Below are 16912 nucleotides of genomic sequence, written 5' to 3'. Positions count from 1 at the left end.
CAGGAGTGGGAGCAATCTGGCCCTCCAGATACTGATGGACTGGAACTTCCAGCAATCCTCATCCTTGGCCATGCTAGCAAGGGCTGAGGGGAGCTGCAGTCTGATAACATCTGGAGGGCAGCACAGTTTCTACCCCTGATTTATATTGTGTTAAATTCTGTCACAGGTTAGCTCAGAACATATGCCAGTCATATGTTTCCAAGGACCTTATCGCATACACAATTTAAAAAGTTCTGGGGACTGAAGGAGGACGCTCATGTGCGTGCGCGTGCTGCAGAAAACGGAGTTTATCGCACACGAATACATCCTCCAAGAGGCCCTGTTCTGTCCCCCGGTGCACACCCATTCGCGTCCAGTCCTGACGGGTGTGATTTTTTGCTGACAGAAGGTAATCCATCAGGCAAAAATCACGCCTGTCAGGACTGGACATGAACAGGTGCGCGCCGGGGGATGGAACAGGGCCTCTTGGAGGACGTATTCGTGTGTGATAAACTCCGTTTTCTGCAGCACGCACACACACATGAGCGTCCTCCTTCGGTCCCCAAAATGTGTGTGCGATAAGGTCCCTAGATTTCCCTACTCTTCCACAACCTGTTATTAAATTTCTCACATCCTCAGCCATCATGCTAGTTAAGGTAATGGGAATTGTAGTTTATTATACCTGGAAGGCAGTTGGTGTGGGAGGATGCAGAATGTATATCTTAAACCCAGGATCTGAGTACAGATGGAACAAGAAAATATGAATTTCTGCATTAGTAAACTGGGATGCAGACACAATATTTCAGTACCAGAGCACAACTATGACTTAAAAGAATCCATAGTGGATTTTAAAATATTTTTATTCGTGACTGTCCATGCTTCTTATAAATGTATTTAGAATATCAAGCTACGAGAACAATTCATAGAGTTGTCCCATTTGCTTTTTTACTGTCTGTCTCTTTAGGTTTTACCTTAACTACTTTGCAAAGATAATTTTTTAAGTGTATGGTATGAAGTAAGTTAGCATATATTATTAAAACATGAATTCCCCTTGAAAGACAGAAACCTTAATAAGGGGGAAGGAGTGTAAATTAGGCATAAGAACCCTAGCTGAAGTGGAAATGAACCTGAGTTTCTACTCCTAGTTCAGTGTGCCAGCCATTCTGTGTACTGGCTCTCTGATGGGCACTCTACTCTGTCTTTGGGTTCACAGTAGAATGACTGTAGAAAAATGATATAAACCTACGTGAGCTAGGGATGTGTTACTCCAAGATCAGGCTTCTGATTGCCCCTCATATTTCATATCAGATTAATACTAAAAGGAAAGTGTGTGTTTTGAGTTCCTAGTTTCAACCCTTTGGCAATAGAGGGAGGTAAAGGGATCCTAGCCAAAGGAGGTGGTTATTTGAGACTACCTGGGACAAGGACACTCCAGCCAGGAATGTTAATCCCTTTGAATTCTCACCAATCACCTAACTATCTGATTCTATCTTGGACTATTCTTTCCTCCCTAGAAAACCATTTAGCAGAGCTTCCAATCCTTTCAAGCCTTGGTTTCTGCCCCCAAGACACAATTCTCGGTATATATATAGCTATTTATGTATATAAACAGCCATTTTTCGGTCTACCTTGCAAGCAAACACTGTTGGTTTGACTAGACTAGCCTCTTCAATATGCCTGCTACCCTCCCTGCCGCGGTGGCTATTGAGTCTTCTCCAGTCTGAATTCCCATTGACTGGAATCAAAATTTGCATTGGTAAAGTATCAGTGTTACCAAGGCCTCAGATCTATTCCACCTCTCCCACATTGCTTCCTAGCTCTTGTGTGCATGCGTGAGTGATCATGGTGTGTGTGTGTGTGTGTGTGTTGATTATTCCCCTAATAAAAATATAAAACCTATTTGAATTTGCCTCTGGAGTTCTGTGTGATTTGGACCTGGTATACATCTGTGTTGCTAATCCAGGCTGCCTCTTACCCCATCCATACTGTTACTCTCATTTGAACTAATATTAAATTTTCCTAAAATATATTAATTTGTGGACATCCTCCCTGAACCCCAGCAATTTGGGTAACAGATGTTTATTGGAGTCTGTTGCTAGTAACAGATATAACATTAAAAGCTGCTTCCATGCTGGGCTCCTCAGCACTTCTTCCTGAAATCTACAGGATGTCTAGCATTTAAATGAAGTGATTTTTTCCCCAGGCTGCTATTAAGTCTTGAGTAATGCCTAATGTCTTCAGAATATCAAGGCTGGTTCTATTTTGGGTGCTGCACTCTCTTGCAATTTCCTTATGCTACTGTAGAGATTACAGAGAAACCGGAAGGGTGAGACATTTACAAATTTCTGTCTTTCCCTTCTCAATCTCTGCATATCTAAAGGCACTCTTTAATTTAAGCATAACAATTTTGCATGACATAAGATTGCCTTTTGACTGGCATTATATAGAAGATTCTGGAGCAAGGAGCTTTTTTAAAAAAAAAAATCTGCAAATGCTGAGAAAGGTGGGAGTTCTCACAGCGATGGGCTTCTATGATCTCCTGCAGTTTGGCTACAGACAGTTTCAAAGGCTGGCAGATATTTCCATTGTCTATACATCCCACTGTCCTTTGCTCCTGTTCAAGCATAAGTTGTAGTGAAGAGGGCTTCTTACACATTTGTAACACATTCCCCTCCTATCTGTGTATCATAATCCCATTCAAAGATAGTAATAGCTCCTAGGGTTGGTGGGATTTATCTTGTTTTAATTCTGGGAGCACATTTTCTACATTTCTGAAAGTACACTTTGACCCCTGTTGGAGGATTATCTACCAAACCATCCCAATCAGGGTTTTAAAATAAAGAGTTACAAGTCACAGTTACCTACAATGAGTTACTTTTGGGATGAAATGAGAATACAACAAAGTTTCATTTGAAAAGGAATGCAACAAGCAAGAGTCAAGCCACTTCACTTGTATAACAAGGGAAGTTTGTAGTTATTTCTTTATTTATTATTTATGTTATTTATGGAATTGATGTCTCACCTTTCTCCCAAGATGGGATTCAAGCCTATGATTGTGTAGATCCTGAAAAACTATGGATCACTCTTAAAGAAATGGGTGTGCCACCACATTTGATTTTCCTGATGCATAACCTATACTCAGGATAAGATGCTAGTAACAGAATGGTTTCTATTTGGTAAGGGGTTCACACAAGGCTGCATTTTATCACTCTATTTGTTTGACTTGTACGCTGAACATATTATATGTAAAGCAGAATTAGACTTGTAGAAAGGAGGTGTGAAAATTGGCGAAAGGAACCTCAACAGTTTAAAATATGGAAATTACACCATACTACTACCAGAAAATAGCAAAGACTTGGAACAATTACTAAAGAAAGTCAAGGAAGAAAATGCAAAGGCAGGTTTGACCATTCAACATTAAGAAAACAAAAATAATGAGCAGCAATGATTTACATAACTTTAAAATAGATGATGGAGATATATAAATAATTTAGGATTTGCCACACTTTGACTCAGAGCCTTGTTGCATTACAAAAGTAAGCTGAGATAGAGTGACAAATAAGTGGCTTTCTACTTATCTCTCCCCATACATTTGAAGCATTTCCATTCTCTTTCTGAGGGAGACGGTTGTAAAAGCGTGTCTTTTGTCGCTCTGGGAAAATCCCTTTGGCAAAAGGCATTCTTTTACCATTATTTTCCTCTGGAAGGAGAACAAAAGTGTTTTGAGGGAAAGATAAGCTGCCTCTCTGCCACTCTGTCTCAGCTTACTTTTGTAATGTAATAAACCTCAAAATTATTAATTGGAATGGATGCTTCAATCAAGAAATCAGAAGACTAGGACTTGGAAGGGCAGCTATGAAGGAACTATACATGATCCTGAAGTGTAAAGATATATAATTTAATATTAAAGTTAGGATTGTCCATGCTATCATATTTGCCATTTTTATGTATGGTTGTGAAAGTTGAAGAAAGCTGATAGAAAGAAAATCAACTCATTAGAAATGTGGTGCAGAAGAAGAGGTCTATTGATACCATGGACTACTAAAAAGAGAAATAAATGGTTCTAGAGCAAATCAAGACCAAGTTATTTATAGACGTTACTGTCATACATTGGACATACAATGAGAAGAAATGATTCCCTAGAAAAGACAATAATGCTTGACAGACAGTAGAAGACAGTAAGGAAAGAGGAAGACTGCATTACAGATGAATAGAATCCATCAAAGAAGCCAAGGCCTTGAGTCTGCAAGACCTGAGCAGGGCTGTTGATGATAGGGTGACTTGGAGGTCTCTCATGCATGGGGTCACTATAAGTCTAAGTCAAGTTGACGGCAGTTAAGAACAAAACAAGGCAATCACTCCTCTCTTCCTATGGCATAAGAATGGGCCTGTTTATATGGAGGAGATATTTGAAATAATTAGGTTCTAAGTTGTTGTAAGGATAAGACTGGGAGAGAACTATGTATGCTTCTTGATATATAATAAATGTACAGTTGGCCCTCTGTTTTTGTGGGGGATCAATTCTGTCAAACAAAGGCGGGGTACAGACCGCCGCCAGTAGGTCCGCGGGGGAGCCGGAGCCTTCAGATGGCCCGACTCCCGCGCGGACCGAAAAAAGAAGCTCCAAAATGGAGCTTTTTTTCAAGTCGCGTTTGCGACGTAGCGAGGCGCCAGGGGCGCGCTCGCTACGTCACAAGCGGCGCGACACGTCTGGACGCTGTGCGTCCAGTACGCAAAGATGGCGCCGGCCATGTAGAAGGGCCGGCGCCATCTTGTACGGACGGAGTCCGTACTAGGCACAGGGGCGTCTATAAGAGACGCCCCTTTTTTAAAATGGGACGTCCTCCGGACGTCCCAAAGGACTGTATAGAAAGCCCCAAAAACAGAGGCTCACACATATTCAAGCCCCATAGGCTTGAATGGGGCGTGTACCCATGCGCGCATCTGAGCACGAGTGTGTGCGGGAACACGCCCCATTAAAAATAGCTGAGGTCACCCCTCCATGGATTTCTAACTGAGATCTGCAAGTTAGGAGGGGCGACTGTATTTTAAAAATCTCTCTGTGAACATGAAAGCCAAGGAATTAACTATCTCATTTATTCATTTATTCTCTGTTCCTCTTACTGTGTGTGTGTGCACATATGGGAGGAAGGAAGGAAGGAAGGAAGGAAGGAGAAAGGGGGGAGAGAGAGAGAGGGAAGGAGGGAGAGATGTTAATAGGGCAAAGATGTGCTCAGGGATAAGTTCAGTGACACCATTTGGCCAAAAGCCAAGAATGGTCCAGTGTGACTGATGATCTGCCAAATGCATATCAGAAGAAAGCACTCACTGCAAAGTGCTACATGCCTTGGGAAGACCAGACTAATGTGATTTGTTCATCAAGAAGGATGATACAACACATGTGGTTGTAGTGGCTTTCCTGTGTCCCCCATGTCTCTATCTTACAAGCAGTTAAATGTATGCAAGGCTGTCATGACAACACATTAGTTTCCTTTTTCAGTTACCTTTGTTCTATATGCTTCCATAAGGTACTATTCTCCTAAAATGAGAATGAGTGGAAAGTTTTACTGCCAAAAAGTGTGTTTTCAAATGTAATGGGGAGAGAGGCTCTGTCTTGGGAAGCATTAAGGATTCTATTGCTTTAAAGCAAAGCTGGCAATTATGCACTCCTTCAGATGCTGTTGGACTGAAAATTTAGGGTATCACTACCTGATTAGCTGGATTTTAAGTTTAGGCATGCCATCCAATGCATTTCTCTCTCAATCTCTCTCTCTCTCCCTCCCTCCCTCCCTTTCTCCTTCCTTCCTTCCTTCCTTCTCATATCTTCACAATATCTATAGCCTGTATACCATTTCCACCCATAAAATATGCAATTCCTTAGCCTTTGGAGGAGCAAAGTTATTGTTTAAGATTAGGATTCAGGCCTTTGTCATTTTGGCTACAGATTAACATGGCTTCCTCTTTCAAACCTGTTTCTTTACAGTATTGTTGTAATGATTACAACTGGATAATGCATGCAAAGTACTTTGAAACATTTTGTGATCACAATTAGCATGAGTATTACTTCCATCATAACCATTTAGTGTCATTGTGTTTACACAAAAGTCATCTTCCTGATTTCAGGAGACTCTGTGGCTGCAGTTTGTCAACACTTTAAGTGCTGTGGCTCCATCCTATGGAATTCTGGAATCTGTAGTTTTACAAGGTTTTTAGCCTGCTCTGCCAAAGAGTCTGGGTACCTCACAAAACTACAATTCCCAGGATTCTGTAGGAGAGCCATAGCCATTAAAATTCTGCCAAACTGCATTATTTCTACAGTGCAGATGCACTTAAAGAGACATAAATTATGAGATATATTAAATATTATGTATTTCCAATTTCTTATTGCTCTTATAGCTGGGCATAGATAAAAGGCAAATATGATCAGTTTCCAGTGAATTGTTCTCCAGAAGATAACATTTAACTCAGCCCCTCTTGAATGCCTACGTTTGGCTGGAAAAAACCTATGCCAAACTCTAAACATATTGTTGTGATTTGGAGAGGAAGTGATTCATGTTATTAGATCATTAGATTGCAATACATCAAAATTAAAATATGTCTGTTTATTCTATTTTGAAAAAAAAAACCTGACTGTGCCTGCCCCCTAATTTCATTGTAATGTTTTATTGAAAGGTTGTTTTAAGTTCATGATAAAATTTATCACGAGCATCAGTTAAACCAGGAAGTAGCTGCTATGGTGACCAGATGGGACATGAACACAGTTCAAGCCAAGATTCTACATGTTTCTTGGTCTTAAGCTAGAGAACAGCTTTTAGGCCACTGTCAGGAAGATCTTATTTTCTGGGTTCTGCCCAACTAAGTGGAAGCTCAGGATCTGCAGTGTACTAATGATATGATAATTTATGGAACAAATGACACAATAATTTGGAGTTCTGGCAATGTCTGCACATGAGCCAAGCAGAGCAGATCTCTGGGCACTGTAAACAAGTATCCACAGAGAAGAAACTACAGTACATGTGACTTCTTTTAAGACATACTATTTTCTTCACATGGTCTCCAGTAATAATGTTTACTAATTCATGTATTGTTATTCGCTATCTCAAATCTATTACAATTGCCACATGCCTCCATTTGACAGATAGTACAACTCAGGCTGGGGGGGGAGCTTTTGGAAGGCCACCCTGGATGTTAATGACTGAGAATGGATTGGGAGTCAGATTTCTTTCATACCAGACCAACAGATTTTTCTTCTACTGCAACTTAATTTCTTATTCTCCTACCTGTGTGGTCTCTATTATCTGCCACTGATTATTCATAATTCTTCTCCCATTCTGTTATAGACAAGCAATGTTGTGATATATGCCAGAACAGAGTGGGCAATATGTGGCCCTCTTGCAGTTGCTGGATGGCACCTCCTGTCATCTCTTGTTGACTGGGGCTGCTGGGGATTGCAGTCCAACAAGATCTATAATAGATTTTTTTTTGAAGGGGGGTGTTTTAGGCTATGTGGCCATGTTCTCTTCTAGCCCGAAAAACCCACAAAAAACTATGGATGCCGGCCATGAAAGCTTTCAACTTCACAATATCTATAAAGCCACTACTTGATCACCTCTACGTCAGAGGCTGGCATTAGGACAGAGTTTGCAAATGAAGTAGCATGGAACAAATGATGAAACGTGAAAATATTTTATGATTTTCATAAGCATACATGCACAAAATTCACACACAGATATGAAGTTTCTGCTTGTATCATCCTGAGCCTCTTTAGGCTGAAGGAGTGGATGAGAAAGTGGTGGAAGCTGCCATGATAAAATACATCATCTCTTATTAGTTCTCCACTGCAAACTGAATTTTGCTCTAATGAATAATTTGGTTTTAAATTCATACCTACAAAATATACAGTACTGTATGTCACTTATATCGGACATTACAATACCCTCTTGTCACACATGGCTGCATTTCCTTTTAAATTTTTAGGGTTAAATCATTTAAAAACTTAAATATTTTTGTGGCATTCCTGTTACCAGTCATCTATGGGTTTTTTAATTTTTTATTTTTAGTCACAGTTGCCAGTCCCCTTCCTTGGCTGAGGCAGCAACATGTGGGCAGGCGAGTTGGCGAAGAGAGTTTGTTGGAAGAACTGCCTTCTTTTTCCACTTGCACTGTATGATGAATCAGAAGCAGGATGATTCAACAAAGGTTAATTTTGGCTCATTCCATGTTATAGTGAATGGGACAATCTCTGAAAAGGGAGAGGACCCAACCTCTTCAGCAATAATGTGTCATGTTTAGTTAGCTGTGCTAATTGATGGGGTATCTTATATCCTTCACAATTCACTGCACTTTTTGCTCACAATCTGATGGCATTCTGATCTTTGACCTAGACAATGAGGAAATTGAAATAGTAAAAGAGTTCCCATACATTGATCAGAATGGGGACTGCAGTCAAGAAATAAAAAGACAAGTAGGAATGGGGAGAGCAGCTATAAAAGAATTTAAAAAGATCCTAAGATATAAAGATTTACAAGTAAGCACACATGTAAGAATTGTATAAGCCATTGTATTCCCTATTACCATGTATGGATGCAAAAGCTGGACAGTGAGGAAAGCGGATAGGAGGAAAAATTAATTAATACAAGATGTGCTGGAGGAGAATGCTGAGGATACCATGGACAGTCAAACCACCACCCCACCCCCCCAACAATCTGATCTTTGTGAGCACTTATGTATCTTCAGCGAGAGCCAGTGTGGCATAGTGGTTTGAATGTTGAACTATAACTCTGGAAACCAGGGTTCGAATTCTAGCTCACTCAGGAAACCCACTGGATGACCTTGAGCAAGTCACATGCTCTCTGCCTCAGGGAAAGGCAAGAACAAACCTCCACTGATCAAATCTTGCCTTAGGGTCACAAGATGTTGGAAATGACTTGAAGGCATAGAATACACATACACACATATAATCTTAGGGAGCCAGTGTGGTGTAGTGGTTTGAGAGCAGGGTTTGAATTCCTGCTCAGCCATGGTGACATTAGTTCTTTTACAGCACTAACTCTATAATGCTTCAGATGTCATAGTGAGGAGAGCAGTCCTGATATATGGTGCTTTTGAAAAACAACAACAACAACACTATTTTAATGCTAGAGAGCTTGTGCAATAAGGCTGCTAGTTCATTATTTGTAAAACTCAACTTCGTATAGAAATCAATCCTCTTTGCTAATAATTCTTGCACCTCTTTCTCCTATATGGATTTTGTATTATTCATTGACTGGATTTTTCCATTTAACAGCAACAATTTAAAAGATATTCAAAAGAGCAAATACATTGCGTTAGATCTCAAAATCCTGTGAGAATTAATGACAGAAATGCAGTGGAATTTATATTTCTACAATTAGCTGTCCATCTGTGAAAGCACAGTCCATTATTCTGGCCTAAATCCAATTGTTACTCCCAACTATTGTAGAACCACTAAATCATTTGGGAGAACTCAGTATGTCAACACTTGTGTAATGTCTATTTTGATCTAATTAAAATTGTCATCCAGATTATAAGGAGCAAGAGAAGAGGAAATGGAAGGACAAAGAGATGGTTTGGATGTTGGGAATTATGTGTAAACTGGACAAACAGCCAGGCAAGGTACTTTATTACAATGGCTGTAGATTAGGGCAATAGCATTCTCTGCAAATATATATAAAGTATTACTGCTTAACATAAAGATCACATTGTTCCTGGGATGCCACTTGTAGATGTACTGCTTACCTAGTCTTCAATACTAGGCAGAGAGCTGGCTTTCTCTGCTTATGAAATCAGCAATCAATTTTGACTTCACAGTTGCCCCCCTCCTCATGGCCCAATGTTATGGAATTCTGGTATTTGTAGTTTTGTGAGCTATTTAACATTCTCTGTCAGAGAGCTCAGGTGCCGCAAAAATTACAAATTTCAGATTCCATAGCATTGGGCCATGGAAGTTAAAGCGGTGTCAAATGGCTTTAATTTTGCAGTGCAGATAAGATCCTATTCATCCCAGTGCAAGGCTCAGTCCTGGAGCTGAATTTAAGATGCTTTATGAAAAGCATGTCCAGAGCAGCTGTGCCTCCAAAGAGCATATTTCCTGTTTCTTCTCTTTCTTTCTCTCTTGAAATTTTGCAACAGGAAAAATTAAGAATCTATATAGGACAAGTCAAAACATGCTTAGACAGAACTAAACAAAATGGGAGAGCATCTGCATTTCATAAATTTGCGGAGTGCATGTGTACATTTTTTATATCTCAGACTTCTCTGTTATGGTAGTTCCTTCTTGTTTATTAGAAAAAATTCCTGCTGGGGAGGTTGGTTCCTGCGAGTAGCTGTGTTTTCCTAGTTGGCTGTACCTTGTACTACTACCATCAGCCCTGAGGCTCTGAGCAGGAATTCCTCAGGGGAGGGATGGGGCGGCCTGTAGGCGCTCCTTTCCCTGGTGTATCGGGGCCTCAGTTGCCACAACGGCAGCCTCCAAGGCCCCAATCCGCCACTTTCCGGGCCGCGAGAAAGGGGCAAAAGGTTGCTTCCCTGCGGCCTGGAAAGGGGTGTCCTTGGGGCTTCAAGCCCCGAGGACACCTGATGGCGGCGGGGAGGAGGAGAAAGGGGCCGCTTTCTCTGCGTCGCTGGGCGCAGCCATCTAAAGGCTGCATCCAGCGATGCAAACCTGGAAGGAGCTCCAAAACGGAGCTCCTTCCGGGGCCGTGGAAAGGGCGCACTAAGTGCCCTCGCGCAGCCACACTACGTAACAACCGCGCGGCCTCGTTTGGAGACGGTGTGGTCATGACGTAGTCATGGCGGCGGCCGTGTGGAATGGCCACCGCCATTTTGTACGTGCTGAGCATGTACTAGGGTTTTGGCTGTGCGGAAGCGCCGCCGCTTCCTAACCCTAGTACGTGCTCAGCACGTACTTTAAGGCCTGTCTGTAACGGGCCTATGACCCTCTGAATGTTGTTGAACTGCAACTCCCAACGTTATTCAGTATTGACTACCTGGCAGCTGGAAATCGCAGCCCAACAACATCTGAAGATTAGAACCCCTGTCTAAGAGCAAATTATTCCCCCCCCCCCACCCTTCCGGGTGCTTTTCTGTCATGGCAAATGCTACAGCACGAAAGTAAGGTAAGTAGTGCAGTGCTCTGGAGGAGCCAGTGGGCTTAGCAACTCAACCTAAGGAATCCTTTCTCAGAAACCTGCTCTCAAGAGCAATACTGGCCATGTTACCACTGCTAATATACTAGCAAGACACTCTTACACACAAAATATGGGTAGGGGAATGCCTTACATCTTGCATTGACAATGCGTTAAAGAAACTGTTTTTCAGTTTTGCAGCTTCTGAAAGATGGTAAGCAGACTTGGCTTGTATTTCTTTGGATGTTATCAGACAAGGGAAATTGGAAGTATAATCCAATGGCAATCCAAACACAATCATGGGGTTTAACGTTATTGTGTGATAGATTACCAGATGCAATTTCGGGCAATGGGAAGTCAGTCCGAATGCAATCATGGGATTTCATGTTATTGCGTGAGAGGTAATCACATGCAATTTCAGACAATGGCAAGCTATTTGCGGGCAATGGGAAGTCAGTTCGAATGCAATTTGAATTCACGTAAATTCACTGAACTAGCGAATTCACGTGAATGCATTCTGGCCCCACTTTCTTTTCATTCAAAATTAAGAGAAATTCCTCCCGTGTGATAAACTCTTTTGTGTGTAAATCACTTGTTGTTGTTGCTGGTAACTGCCCTGAAGACAACTTCAGCTCATGGTGACCCTATGAATGAGACATCTCCAAGACTCCCTGCCCTCAATCGCTCTGCTCAGGTTCTGAGGCTTAGGACCAGGTCTCCCTGATTGAGTCTAGCTATCTTTCTTTTTCTACTCCCTTCCACTTTTCCTAGCATCATTGCCTTTCCTAATGAGCAGACAACATATCTTTCACAGAACAAGCATGATTAGGATATTGGAATTACCAGGGTTTGGAAAAGTTTAGGATTACAACTTCAAGATTCCCTGGCCTGCATGGCTCTAGCTTAGTCCATCTCCTAGATGGGGGATTTTGGGAACTATAGTTTGAAACTAAGGACTTTATCACTTGGGGGGGAAATGGGAGATTCAAAAGGCATTATGGAAAGTTGCATGATTGCGGCAAAGATTATCACACACATCGCAGTTAGAGAGGGCGTATCCCAGGAATAACCAGGGAATAACCAGCAACAAATCATTCACAGGATTTGCATGTGAATGATTTGTTGCTGGTTATTCCCTGGTTATTCCTGGGATAAGTCCTCTCTAATTGCAATTAGCTGCGATCGCGTGACTTTGCTTGGATAATGAATCCCCCAATTTCCCCATGTGATAAAGTCCCAACATGTCCAAGTCTTAGCAATAATATAGAATGGAGTGGGAATCATGTGACCTTCCAGACATTGATGGACAGCAGCTCCCAAAATTCCTTACCATCGGCTATGGCTATGTTAGTTAAGACTGCTCAAACAGTCCAAGAACATCTGGAGGTCACATGATTCCCACTCCTGATGTAAAATTAAAGAATGCTATTTTTGGTTGTTTTTCATTTAGAAACAAGAGACATTTGCCCTTTTTACCATGCAGTGTACAGACCTTTAGTATCCACACTGACATATAATTCTGGTGTGGGTGTGACTGTGTGAGACTGATGTAGCTGGTAGGTCAGAAAACAGAAATGACATTTACCAGAGAGCATCATGTGTGACTAAATTCATTAGCACTTGTAAATCACTATTCAGTTGCAAGCGGAGGAGCAGTTATTTTGATCTAAATGGCTGTATTCTAGACAAAGTGACCTTTTTTCCTTTTGTCAAATGGATGTCATCACTCCCCTTTGTCTAACCCCCATATTTTCCTCTTTTCTTAACTTTACTCACTAATTAAATTCAAAGGCTTTGACTGATTTTTTAAGTCCAGCAATGTCTGCCCCAATATGTTCTTGTATTTATCACTGTCAAGGAGGCTCTATCTTTTGATGTCACCTGCAGGGACGTAGGCAAGGGGGAGGTCCTTGGGGTCCGGACCCCCCCTTCCATTAGAAAAATGAATGGTGCATGCTGCTGCACCGCCACACCCAAGCCCCATTATAATGGTGGCACTTAGTCTGGACCCCCCCCCCTTCCTAAAATCCTGGCTATGTCCCTGTCACCTGTGATCGAAAGCCTGGTTAGCTGTCATCTAAACTTCCATCTTTTGGACTCCTTTAGGAGTAATATGATGTTTTTGTAGCAACTGCCAAGGTAAAGGGTGGGAAGTGCCAGCCAAACATCCAGTTCCTTAAGTAAGATGTTGTTTGAACTCCACAATTGAACGTTGGAGTCTTTCTTTGCAAAAACAGAAGAAAATACAGCTCTGAGACAAGAGGAAGCACAAATGTGGTATAACTGTTTTCCCACAACCCCTGTTTTTATTATTCAGTCTGCTAATTTTTCTTGTGGTTCCAAGGAGCTTCCACTCTCTTCCTCCCCACCTTCCCCTTCCCAAAATAAGCTTCTAGCTCCAGACAGTAAACCAAACATCCCACCTTGTGTAAGACCTGAGTTACTGCCATTGTTCAGATTGTACACCGCTTGGCAAGTTTTTATCCCCCCCCCCTATTTTATTTGACCTTTACTATGTAAATCGCTGTGCAAACTTTACAGGACTCAGTAAATAAATGTTAATAATAATAATAATACTGAAGTGGGTTAGTGAGATGGATTTTGCAAGTCACATAGAGGCTGCTGTTTTGGTCAGTTCTGTTTTTTGCAATAACATGTGAAGCAGTCCTCAGTTAACAACAGTGAAGGTCAAACCAGAACAGAGGCAAAGTTCAGAGATTAGATTTCAAGGAAGGAATTTGAGTCTCCCATTCCAGATTGGAGAAGTTGTCACTCTAGAACTCTTGCAGACCCCAGGTTTTGAATAAGAAGCCGTTCTGCTGTGTTATCAGTGGTGCAAATGTGTTCTGAAGTCGGCTTCCTACATTCTTATTCTCAATTTCAATTATTTTCAGATATGTATTGAATTCATCAAAGGCACACTGAATGTCGAGCAGGCCTGTGAAGCCTTTCAGGTGAGTTTCATTGTTCCCTATTCAGCTTGCTATGTTATCTGCTAGCTCTAGAGTCCTTGATCAATTTAAGCGTACAGTAGAAGAATAGAAAACCTTCCTTTCTTAAGGCAGCCAGTTTTATAAGCCTTCTTGAATCCCAGTGTTGGGGAAAAGGTGGGATGTAACTACTGTATAAAATCATCATCATTTCATTGTCATCACCACCACTACCATCAATGTAGTCAGTTCCCCCAGACATACAGGTCTTTGCAGATTTCCCATCTGTTCATTTGACTGGCTCCACTTACAATGTCAAAGGCCCTGTACACTTCACTGGCTGCCTATCTGTTTCCGGGTGCAGTACAAGGTGTTGATCATCACCTTTAAAGCCCCAAATGGCTTGGGTCCAATCTATCTTTGGGACCGCCTCTTTCCGTATAATCCATCCAATGCACTCAGGTCCTCTGAAAGGAATTTGTTGCAACCTATAACAATTAAATTGTCTGCAACTGCCCAGAGGACCTTCTTGGCTACTACTCCCAGATTATGGAATGGCCTACCGCAAGAGATTCGTCACATTACCACTTTAAACAGCTTTTAAAAAGCTGTTAAGACAGATCTCTTTTCCTGATTTTTTTCCTGAATAGACAACTGGCTAACGAAAAAAGTCGAACCTGTTATACCCCTGACCTCTGCCACAGCCACTCTTGATCTGTTTGTTATTTTAAAGTATGTTTTAAATTTTTGAATTGTTTAATTGTATTTTAGGGGTGGGTGGGATATTGGGATACGGGACTGTATGTTTTAATATGTAAGCCACCCCGGTTGTGTTACACAAAGAAGCAGGATACAAATACATTTATTATTATTATTATTATTATTATTATTATTATTATTATTTAAATATATTCTAGTGTAGTTATACTGGATCCCACAGTTACACAACTGATTGTGCCAGTGATGCCAAGGTCTTAAGCTCACCCATTGTACAACAACTAATGAGCTCCCCACCCACTAGTTCAACAGGAAGAGAGAGAAAGGGTTGTATGTACCATATGTACATGCACAATGAACACATCTGTACAACTCTGACAAAGCACAGCCTCTTATGCAACAGTTTTATATTAGTGTACTGCTCCAACAGGGTTCTAATCAATAGGGTACCTAAAACATTGGCACGTTTGCACTGAAGCTTGGGAAGCAGCTCTAAAGCCAAGCTGGAGGAAGAAAGAATACTTGGTAATAGAATATGGACAGGCATAGAAAGACTGAAATTAGCAGGCTTGTACACAACCACTCTCCTGACTGGTTGTGGTCAGTGGGAGTTATCTCTGTGTGTGTGGCCAAGTGGGTGAATGGAGAAGTATTAATATTGAAACATGTGGGCACATTTACCTTAGGGTCACCATAAGTCGGAAACAACTTGAAGGCACACAACAATAAATGTACATATAAGAATACAACTATAGCAATATAAGAGTTATATAAAAATATAATTTCAGTTAATAGTCTAGTACCAATACATTCCAAAATGTAACAGAGCAAGCCAAATAAACCTTTAATTACAACAAGACTAAGGGTGCATCTATACTGTGGAAATAGAGCTATTTGCAAAACTTTAAGGACTGTAGCTTCATCCTATGGAATCCTGGGATTTATTGTTTTACATGGTCTTCAGCCTTCTCTGCCAAGGAGTGCTGGTGCTTCATCAATCTACAAATCCCAGGATTCTGTAGGATGGAGCTGTGACCATTAAAGTGATGTCAAACTGCATTATTTCTACAGTGTAGATACAATCTAACACCATTTAAAATTAATTATAGCTGACAATATCAATAATTCAAACTCAGAATACTGGTAAATTGATATCATTTAGCAGTTACTGTATTAGAATACATAAGCATGAATGAAATACAATAAAACTTTCCAGTGCAATCAGGTCTTAACAGATGGTACAAGCAGCAGCCAGTTTCCAAAAGTGCCAAATGCAGGAAACAGCACTTAGAGTGTCAAATTAAAATGTGTGAGACATGGAGGTGTCAGAACAGTCTTATTTAAATAAAAAGGGCTGTATACATTAGAGTCCCAGAGCTTCCAAAACGAACATTATTTAGGTCAATCAGGCTTTATAAATAACCTGGTTCCCAGTTAATGAAAATTAGTCTTCTCCTTTCACTGGAATAGTCACTTCCCTTCTCCTTTTGGTGAAAATACTCATTTTCCTGAAGTTCCTGTAAAACTGGAGGTTTAAATATTCTGTCTGTCTGCAGACCCATGGAATTTACTGCTACTGACTATGCTATACAACAGGAAGGAGCTGGAGAATTTGCTGGAATAGGAAACCATGAAGCTCTGGCTCTGTGAAAGGGGAATGCTGGCATAGGAACTCACTGCAGTCCATCACTCCATCTGCTGCTGCTGCATTGCTGTAATTTGCCAGCAAACCACAGCACCGGATTTCTGCAGCAAAACGAGGGAACCCTCTTTAAATCTAGCAGGAAGTGCTCATTTTGAAGCTCTTCTCCCAGTTTGCTGTGAAAATGAGTGGTATGATTTGCTGCTGCATCCTTTTAAATTCCAATGGCAATTCTGTGAGGGCCTGAGAGCCACAAAAATAATCAGGGTGGCTGCATGCAGGCTTTAGGTTGTCCACCTCTCCAGTAGTCCAGTGTGATCCTGGCCCTCAGGAATTCCCAGAACAGAACCCCATGTTGTTCTGTGCCTTCAAGTAGTTTCCAACTTATTGCAGCCCTAAGGCAAACCTATTACAGGGTTTTCTTGGCAAGATTAGTTCAGAGAGGGTTTGCCTTTGCCTTCTCTGAGGCTGAGAGAGTGTAAGTTGCTCTAGTCTAGGTC

The 16912-nt window shown here is 41.2% G+C and overlaps 2 protein-coding genes across 4 annotated transcripts in view; one reads left to right on the top strand and one right to left on the bottom strand.

The window, feature by feature from the left end:
• The window catches only part of BTBD19 (BTB domain containing 19), a 69939-nt gene that overhangs the window by 35755 nt on the left and 17272 nt on the right, over positions 1–16912 (top strand). Inside the window, 1 exon segment of the mRNA XM_042462862.1 lies at positions 14018–14101. Coding sequence (XP_042318796.1) covers positions 14018–14101 — 84 coding nt within the window.
• The window catches only part of DYNLT4 (dynein light chain Tctex-type 4), a 75760-nt gene that overhangs the window by 54895 nt on the left and 3953 nt on the right, over positions 1–16912 (bottom strand). The window lies entirely within an intron of this gene.

This window comes from Sceloporus undulatus, chromosome 4 (genome assembly GCF_019175285.1).
Source record: "Sceloporus undulatus isolate JIND9_A2432 ecotype Alabama chromosome 4, SceUnd_v1.1, whole genome shotgun sequence".
Taxonomy (NCBI): domain Eukaryota; kingdom Metazoa; phylum Chordata; class Lepidosauria; order Squamata; family Phrynosomatidae; genus Sceloporus; species Sceloporus undulatus.
This window is presented reverse-complemented; position numbering and strand designations above follow the sequence as displayed.